General features: G+C 39.3%; 1 protein-coding gene across 1 annotated transcript in view; it reads left to right on the top strand.

The window, feature by feature from the left end:
• The window catches only part of ANKRD31 (ankyrin repeat domain 31), a 246,018-nt gene that overhangs the window by 168,569 nt on the left and 67,247 nt on the right, over positions 1 to 10,202 (top strand). Inside the window, 1 exon segment of the mRNA XM_006901438.1 lies at positions 8,153 to 8,303. Coding sequence (XP_006901500.1) covers positions 8,153 to 8,303 — 151 coding nt within the window.

Here is a 10,202-nt window from a genome sequence, read left to right as displayed (position 1 = left end):
TGAATCAAGTATGACTTATAGCGACCCTATGTACAACAGATCTGAACCCTGTCCTATATACTGCACCATCTTCACACTTCCTGACACACTACAGCCCATTGCAACAGTTACTGTGTCATTCTACCTAGTTGAAGATTATCCTCTTCTTCACCTATTTTCTATGCTCCCAAACATATGATCCTGTCCAAGGAATAGCATCTCCTAGCAACTTGCTCAAAGTATGTTAGGTGAAGCCTCATTACTCTTGCCTCCAAAGAACACTTTGGTTGCACCCTCTCCAAGACATATTTGTTCTTTTGGCCATCTATTAGATGTTTAGTGCTCTTCTCCAAAACCACATCTCAAAGGCATCAATTCTTCTGTAATCCTTATTCATTGTCCAGCTCTCAGATGCATAGCAAGTAATTGGAAAGGGGTTTGAGGTATTGAAAATACTGCATTGCTAGGTAAAAAATCCAATGCCATAGCTCACAAACCATACAGAAGCATATTGGGGAAGTCAAAGGTTATAATCCAGATTAATAATAGCAGAAGACAATCAAGACAGTTCCTGAAATGTGCACACTGGCACCTCAGTCCTGAGTCTCGTGGCTCCAGGCCAGTGTTCCCAAGTTCTCATTCCTGCCAATATTGGCTTCCTATCTTTAGTTGTCCAACAGAGTTCTCAATCATGCTAGTATTGGCTCTCCCACCCCCTTCTCATTATCCCATCTCATGTCCAGTCTCCAGAGTTTTTGATCATAAGTTTTGCTACTATAGGTGTAGCTGGAGCAAGAAGGACATCCTACATTCTCTTTCTTCTTGTTCAGTGCTGCCAGAAGATGTGTTTGCCTCTTGCTGCCAGCTTGCTCAATTCAATGGTGAGACTGGCTAATCCTCTTGTAGCTGTTAGACTGGCCAATTCCCTTGTGGATTGGTAGACAGCCAGTCCCCTTGTAGATAAGACTAACACGCACATTCACATATTCCTCCCCATTGACACAGCAAAATCAAATAATGGCTAGGAAAAGTAATTTTGAAAGATAAACTCCATAACTGGAAGAATGAAACAAGAACATGTCAGTCTAGAATTACACACTCAGCAAAAAATATCTTGGGAATGTAAAGGTGATGGTGCCAAGGATATGGAGAAAATTGAAATCCATATGCTACTGGATGGAATGTAAATCAGATACAAATTCAGTGGCTTCAGATTCTACCTAGAGAGACTAGGAAACCAACACACACACACACACACACACACGCACGCACGCACGCACGCGCACAAGCAAAGGGAAAGATATTAACATAAATCATTGAAATAGACCAAAAGAATAATACAGGGCTCTGAAGTGTTTCATTCCAGGCAGATCCTTAGCTAAGAATTTTCATTTCAATCTCTTGTAAACGGAACCAGAATCTCTTAACAATTACCTTTGGATTTTGTTCAAATACAGATTCTCTGACAGCATATATGAAGTGGAAATGCACTCTTCCCTACTTGTATTCTGAGCACCTTTCAACAGAAAGAACTCATCTTCTGGGACTATATTGTTGTTGTTAGGTACCATCATGTTGACTACGATTTATAACATTTTTACTGTTGTGATGCCGTTGTTGTGTATGGTCAAATCAGAATTGACTCATAGCTGACCCTCCAGTGAGCTTTCAAAGGCAGTAAATTACATTGGAGTAGATTGCCCATTTTACTGCTGTGGAGCAACTGGTATATTGGAACAACCTACCTTTGGGTTATCAGCACAACTGCTTTCCATAGGCTACCAGAACAGCATTGAATAACTAAAACATAGAACAAGGGACATCATTGCTGATAATCAGATGTATCTTGACTGAAAGTAGACAGTACCAGAAAGATGTTACTTGACTTTTATTGACTAAGTGGAGACACTTGACTCTACGGATCATGACAAATAATTCGTAACATTGTTAAGAATGAGAATTCCATATATTTAATTGCATTTCTACCAAATCTGTACATAGACCAAAAGGCAGTCATTTGAACAGAACAGGAGGCTACTGTGGGGTTTAAAATCAGGAAGAGTGCATGTCAGAGTTACATTGTTTAGCCACACACCTATTCAATGTGTATGCTGAGCAAAATAACCCAAGAAGCTAAACTACATGAAGAAAAATGTAGCTTCAATACTGAAAGAAGACTCAACAACAACCTGCATTTATTCAGATGACATAGCCTTGATAAAAGTGAAGAGGATTAGAGGATTTGAAGCAATTAATGAGGAAGATCAAAGTTTAAAGCTTTTCAATACGAATTGTACCTCAACATCAAGAAGACAGGATCCTCACAACTGGACAAATAAGCAATGTCATGATAAACAGAAAGATTGAGGTCATTAGGATTTCGTTTTGCTTGGATCTCCAATCAGTCTTCATGAAAGCAGGAGTCAGGAACTCAAATGTAATGTTGTAACGGGCAGATATGCTTCAAAGGGCCTCTTTCAAGTGCTAAAGAGTTAGGATGTCATTTCGAAGTTTATGGTGTACCTAACCTAAAATACGAAAAAGTACAGATGTCACTTTTTGGTCTCAAGTGTTCCAGGGCACTTAATTGTGCTCATGCCAGATCTATACATAGATCAAAAGGTAGTCATTTGAACAGAACAGAGGTTTAGAATTCAGTCAATCTCATATGTACATGAAAGCTAGACAATAAGGAAGACCAAAGAAGAATGAATGCATTTGAATTATGATACTGGCAAAAAATATTGACTATACCATGGACTTCTAGGTGAACAAACATGTATGTCTTACAAACAGTACAGCCAAATTTGGTTATGTTATTATCAGGAAGGACCAATCATTGGCAAAGGAAAGACATCATTCTTGGTAAAATAGAGGACCGGGGTAAAAAGGAAAGGAGGGGAGACACTGAATGAGATGGATGGACACAGTGGCGACAATGGTGCACTTAAATGTAGTACTACTTGTAAGGATGCCACAGGATTGGGAAGTAATTTGTTCTTTTAGGTGGTGAGGGCAACCTGGGGGTTGAAACTGGCTACACAAGAACAACAGTAATGTTCAAAGACCTATTATAACTCAATGATAAGAGAGTCCAATAAGAAATGGACAAAAATTTCAGTAGATATTTTTCCCAAGAAGATACTGACAAATACACACTTAAAGAGATAACCTGCTACTGGGAATATACTCCAAAGAGACCATAACTGACATCGAATCAAATATATGCACACACACCCATGTTTATTATGGCTTTGTTCACAATAGCAAGGAGTTGAAAACAACCTAAGTGCCCATCAACAAACGAATGGATAGAGAAGCTGTGGTACATTCACACAATGGAATACTACGCTGCGTTGAAAGAAACAAGGAACTCATGCAATATTATTAAAAATGGGTGACACTGGAGGATGTTATGCTGAGTGAAGTATCTCAGTCACAAAAGGACAAATACTGCATGGTGCCACTGTTGTAAAACAGGAATGCCATTGGGGTTGGGCAGGAGACTGAAAAAGATGGGTTCAGTAATGTATACTGCATTAAAACAGATGAGGGAGAAAACTGTTTAAAAAGGGGTATGTGATTAGGTATTTTTGTCATGACAGAAGTCCAGAACAAAGGCTGAATAGTGGAGTGGACCTGGGGGAGGGATTGTAAAACAATGAAATAATTTTTCTTTTACTTTTCCAAGAGGGTAGTGTACTAGGGGGGAGGGTTGGGAGAGGAGAAAAGTACAACAATGAATGAATGGAAATCCAAAGTCTCTGTAAATTTTCATTGAAATTAATAATGTAAAAAAAGAGAAAATCTGCATATTTCTGAGGTAATGGAAATTCAAACTCCAAATCACAATACTTGTACTAAAATGGTCAAAATGAAGAAGACCAACAATACTTCTAGGCTATCATGTAAGCTAGGAAGCAAATTTCTGCAAATTAAGACACAAATTTCTAGTTTGCTAAGTCCATCTCTGAGGAAAGCCTTACAGGTGACTTTACTGATTGATCATTTAGGTTTAGAACTTACTGGACCGAGGCATAATTTATCTTTTAAAAATGGGGGGTGGGAACCAAACATTTTCATTTCTTAAACTTCTTCAAAAGACATATATGCAACTTCCATTATCAGTAGACTTTTCAAATGCCATCTTATTAACATACTTAGTCTTTTTAAGCTTCTAAAAAAAGAAGGAACTTTAGGAGGATAATATGTAGTTGACACAACTTTGCTTGCCAAAACTGAGGAGGACCTGAGCGTTTACTATAGAAAGTCAAGGACTGTAGTCTCAAATACGGATTGAAAGTTGACTTCAAAAAGACAAATATTCTCACTACTGGGCCTGTTGGCAGCAGCATCGTGATACATAGGGAAGAGTTTGAGGTTGTTAACAATAACAGCTTGCTCAGCTCCACAATCAAGCTTGCTTGGCACAAGTGAGTCAGGAAATTAAAAGAAGAATTGCATTGCGGAAGTCTGCTGTCAGAGACTTCTTAAAGGTGCTAAGAGCAACGATGCCAATATGGAAATTAAGGTGCACCTAATTCACGCCATGGTCTTCACAATTATTTGCTATGCATCAGAGAGCTGGACAGTGTCTAAAGATTACAGAAGATGAACGATGCTTTAGAGTTGTGCTGGAGAAAGAGTATTGAACATACCATGGGCTGCCAAGAGAACAAACAGGTCTTCCTTGGAAAGGGTGAGACCAAGTTTCTCCTTGGACACAGGGATTTTAAAGCTCCATCTCACATACTCTGGACATGTTGCCAGCAGGGACCAGTCTCTTGGAGAAAGACATCATGCTTGGAAGGGTGGAGGAACAGCACAGGAGAGGAAGACCCTGAATGAGATGGATTGACACAGTAATTAGGGTAATGGGGGTAGGTGTGTCGGAGTCAGTGAGACTGGTTCAGGACAGGGCCGGGTTCAGAGTTACTGTACATAAGGTCACTATGAGTTGCAGGCAACTCAGTGGTACATAACAACAACATAGACCAGATATGATAAGGATGGAATAAGATAGGAGAGGGTTCAGATTTGTTGTTCATAAGGTTGCTGGATGAGTTATATTCAACAGTGGCACATAACAGCAATGATCAAATGCTTTACATGAACTCCCACTTGATCTTCACAAGTGATTAAAATGAGGTTCAAAGGATGGCAGGTAACCTGTCCACAAAAAACTATCTGGAATGAGTTTTGTATCCATAAATACATTTGTCCTTAAATACATTTTTACTATGTACTATGCTATCTCAAGGCTGATGGAATAAATAGGGACTGTTCTTACAATTTCTCATAGTTCTCTACTCCCAAAGTGCTCAGCCTCTCCTTTCCTGGAAACAGCAGAAAATGAAATAGTATGTACTCCACTAATGAGCTTTAGTGGTTCAGTGTTTTAAACTTTAGGCTACTAACTGAAAAGTTCAAACTCACCAGCTACTCCATAGGGGGAAAAATGTGAGAGTCTGATAAAGACTGCAGCCGTGGAAGCCCTTCAGGCCCATTCTGTCTGAAGGGTCACTAAGAGTCAGAATTGACTCATTGGCAATGAATATGTCTCTATTTTAACAAGATGCTGTCTTTCCAATCAGAAGGATTTTCAGTGAATTTAACCCATGGACTGCCAAAAGGATAAACAAATTATGTCTTGAAAAAGGTGCAACCAGGGTGCTCCTTGAAGGCGGGATAGTAAATTTTAGGCATGCTGTTAGGAAGGGCTGATCCATGGAAAAGTACATGATGCTTGGAAAGATGGAGGGTCAGTAAAGAGAAGACCCTCAATGAAATGGATTTATGCTGTGACTGTAATGGAGGGCTTAAGTATATCAGAGGTGATGAGGACAGCACAAGAGAGTGTGGGGTTCGGATCCAGTGTTCATAGGGATGCTGTTATGACGCAACTGCACTTAACAGCAAGCTTCGTACAATGGCTACCAGTTGGTTTTTTTACTGATTAAGTTCTGTAATTAGCAACCATCTCTAACTTTGATAAACTACAAATTTATTTCTAACACAAGACTTTGAGCTAGTCAGATAAACCTCACTTAAAATACTAGAAATTCTTTTCCCTATAAAATATCATATTTCGTAGGGCCTTCATTTCCTCCTCTGTGGTGTGGTTTGTGCTAGATTGTCAACTTTGTCCAGCTTTAACATTCTCTGAATACAACTTAGTTATTAGAACATATAACATTTTTCCAAAGGGATACTGCTAGAATGGAGGAAGATCAAGTTTCCAAACTAAGTCAGAACCACTCAGTGATATATTACTGTTGTTGTGTGCATGGAATCAGCACCTACTCATAGCTGACCCTCCAGTGGGTTTTCAAGAGACTGTAAATCACGTGGGAGAGGATTGCCCAACCTTCTCCTACAAAGCAGCTGGTAGATTTGAACAATACTGATCCTTTTGGATTGCAGTGCAGTTTTTTACCCCTGAATGACCAGAGTGTAGTCCAATTAGAGATGTGTCCTGTCTCCATACCTTTTCAGCCTATTTGCAGAACAGATTATCCTAGAGGCTAGGCTCTGTTAGGAGAAATGTGACATCAGGATTGGAGGAAGACTCATCATAAGTCTGTGTTTATGCAAATGACACAATTCTGCTTGGTGAAACTGAGGACGACCTGAAGCACTTGCTGCAAAAGGTCAAGGACTGAAACCTTCAATATGGATTGAAGCTCAACATCAAGAAGACAAAGATTCTCACCACTGGGCCAAATGGCAGCATCGTGATAGATGGTGTAAAAACAGAGATTGTTAACAGATTTAGTTTGCTTGGCTCCACAATCTTGGTACCAGCCGCCAGGAAATCAAGAGACAAATTGTCAGGGACCTCTCCAAAGTACTGAAGAGCAACAATGTCAGTCTGGAGACTAAGGTGCTCCTGATCCAGGCCATAGTCTTTTCAGTCACTTGCTGTATATCAGAAAACTGGACAGTGACTAGGGATGATAGGAGAATTGATGTTTTTTAGTTGTGCTGGAGAAGAGTATTGCATATACCATGGAGTGCTAGAGAACAAACAGGTTCATCCTAGAGAGGTTGAGACCAGGCTGCTCCTTGGAGGCAAGGATTCTGAAGATTCATCTGGCTTACTTTGGACATGTTGCAAAGAGAGACCAGTCCTTGGAGAGGGACATCATACTTGGGAGGGTGGAGGCACAGATGGCACATGAGAGGAGGACGGTGGATGAGATAGATTGATTCAGTGACTGGGTAATGCAGGTAGGTGTGTCTAAGACAGATTAGCACAGGATAGAGCAGGGTGTAAGGCTGTTGAAGAGTTGCTATGAGTTGTAAGCAAGTCAATGACACATAACAACAGTAACATGTTTAGTAGAAATTTATAATCCATTCCTGAAGTGTTAACTTCAGTTGTCTTGAGCTCTTCCCACTACATCATACAACAGCTTGCCAGAGGACAAGAAACTATGCTAAAGAGATAGTGCAAATTTTGAGGGCATCAGTATCTAAATTTACTTGCAAGTAGCGAGATATATATATAGATATATATACATACATACGTAAATACATAAACACACACTTGTGTAGTCCAGTATATTAGCTACAAGTTACACATATCTATTCAAATTCAAAATTAATTCCTTATTTATATTGTTGTTTTAGGTACCATCAAGTCAGAACCAACATACCACTGACCCTCAAGTGGGTTTTCAGAGACAGTTTTTTTGCTTTGTGTTTTTATTCATTTTTTCAGGAGGAGATTGCCCATCCAAGCAAACTAAAGCTGGTGGATTAAAACTGTGTGCCCTTGGGATTGTAGTGCATTTTCTTACCACTAGGCCACCAGAGCTCCCTGTCTTATTCATATTAGTACATTTTAAATGCTTTGGTAACAGCATGTAGCTAAAATATTTTATTTATTGCAAAAACTTTTATTGATTGAACCCATCCATATCTACCTCACACTGGGATGAAGGTAGCATATCTAGTGCTTTATGCCATTGTGTTAAGTTCTCCTGTGAATAAGTTTTATACCAGATCAGTGGATCAATATATAGTTTTCATCCGAAAGAAATGATCATAACCTAAGTTTGAAAACCCTTTTTAAAAAAAAGAAAAATTGATGCTTGGTAGTATTGTCTAGTGATGAAAGCAAGTTGATATTAAATATCTTTAGAGATAATTTTTAAAAACTACCTTTTAGGCACCTGAGATTCTGTTACAACATGGAGCAAATCCTAATCAAAAAGATCAGAACCGGAAGACTGCTTTGGATGAAGCAGATGATGGGAAAATGAAAGAACTGCTAAAATCTTATGGTGCTATTGCGACTGATAAAGATGAGAGTAATACTGGTATGTATGTCAGTTTTGCTTGCTATTTTATATAGATTTATACATCTGAGAATGAAGTACTGTTAACCAAAAGGTTCATGGTGCCCACTCATCAGCCACTCCTCATGAGAAAGATGACACAGTCTGTTCCATTGTGATTTTCAGCCTCATAACTCCCATGAGACATTTCCTACTTTGTCCTGATTCATCATCAGTTCAGCTGCAGTGAATTTGGTTGTACTTCTGCTTGTTGTTGTTATGTGCTATTGAGTTGCTTGCAACTCATAGCAGTCCTATGTACAAGAGCCCTAAACCCTGCTCTATCCTGTGCCAACCTCACTAGCTCCGACACACCTACTCTCACTATCCCAATCACTGAATCGATCCATCTCATTGAGGGTCTTCCTCTCCTGCACTGTCCCTCCAGTCTCCTAAACATGATGTCCCTCTTCAAAGACTGGTTCCTCTTTGCAACATGCCCAAAGTATGTCAAACGAAGCTTCAGAATCCTTGACTCCAAGGAGCAGCCCAGCTTCACTCTCTCCAGGACAAACCTGTTCTCCTAGCAGTCCATTCAACACTCTTCTCCAGCACCACAGCTCAAAGGCATCAATTCTCTTTCTATCCCTAGTCACTGTCCAGCTCTCCGATGCATAGCACACAATTGTGAAGACTATAGCCCAGATCAGGTGCACCTTAGTCTCCAGACTGATCATGTTGTTCTTCATTACTCTGGAGAGGTCCCTGACAGCTGACTTTCCTAATGCAATTCATCTCTTGATTTCCTGGCTGCTGTTACCAAGATTGTTGACTGTGGAGCCAAGCAAACTAAAACTATTAACTATCTTAATCTCTTCACCATCCATACTGTTGCTGCCAGTTGGCCCAGTGGTGAGAATCTTTGTTTTTTTGATGTTGAGCTTCAGTCCGTATTGAAGGCTACAGTCCTTGACCTTCTGCAGCAAGCACTTCAGGTCCTCCTCAGTTTCAGCAACAGGGTTGTATCATCTGCATAATGCAGGTTGTTGATGAATTTTCCACCAATCCTGATGCCACATTCCTCCTTGTACAGCCCAGTGTTCCAGATGATCTGTTCTGCATATAGCGTAGAAAAAGAAAATCTTTAGAATTGTATAAATTATTTGAAAACCAAAAATAGATCCTATTTATTTAATAAATGCTTGGCAAGCTATTATTTTTTTTATAGCAAACGTTTCCAAATTTAACATATGGATCATATAATCCTACCAGATTGAATTTACACTGAAGTGTAATCTACTGCATTCATTAAACAAACATATTTCTCTATTTTTTTTATTTTTATTCTTTTTTATGTGTGTATCGTCAAATCGGATCTGACCGGTACAAGAAGAGATTGCCACTCCTTCTTCAGCAGAGCATCTGGTGGATTCAAACCACACACCTCTGGGATTGCAGTGCAGCTTCTTTACCACTAGGCCACTAGAGCTCAACATGTTTCTCTTAAATATTGGATCTGAGGCAGAGATGTAACTGATACCATGCAGACTGGTTTACTTATGAGTAGGGCTCAGGAAAAGATGAAATATAATGAAGTCTTTGAAGCAGATTGTTTTTCTCCAAAATTTATGGTTATTACACATAGCTTGAACTGACATAAACTTTTAAAGAACTTAATATTTTAGTACTGGAATGTTAATTTTAGGCAGATTACATATTACACATTAATATTATATATTACAGTGAAAAGAATATTTCAGAGGCAAACAAACTTCATGAACTACTTTCAGCAGTGGTTTATGCTTAAAAATATAATGAATTATCAGTAACTAAAAGGAATTTAGAGAACGCTGGTGGTTTAGTGGTAAGGAGTTGCACTGCCAACCCAAAGCTATGCAGTTCGAATCCACCAGCTTCTCTGCGGGAGAAAAGACAGACAGT

Source organism: Elephantulus edwardii, unplaced genomic scaffold, assembly GCF_000299155.1.
Source record: "Elephantulus edwardii isolate Elephantulus edwardi_28Jun2011 unplaced genomic scaffold, EleEdw1.0 scaffold00326, whole genome shotgun sequence".
NCBI classification, from domain to species: domain Eukaryota; kingdom Metazoa; phylum Chordata; class Mammalia; order Macroscelidea; family Macroscelididae; genus Elephantulus; species Elephantulus edwardii.
Note: the sequence above shows the minus strand (reverse complement) of the source record. Positions and strands in the feature narration are given on the sequence as shown.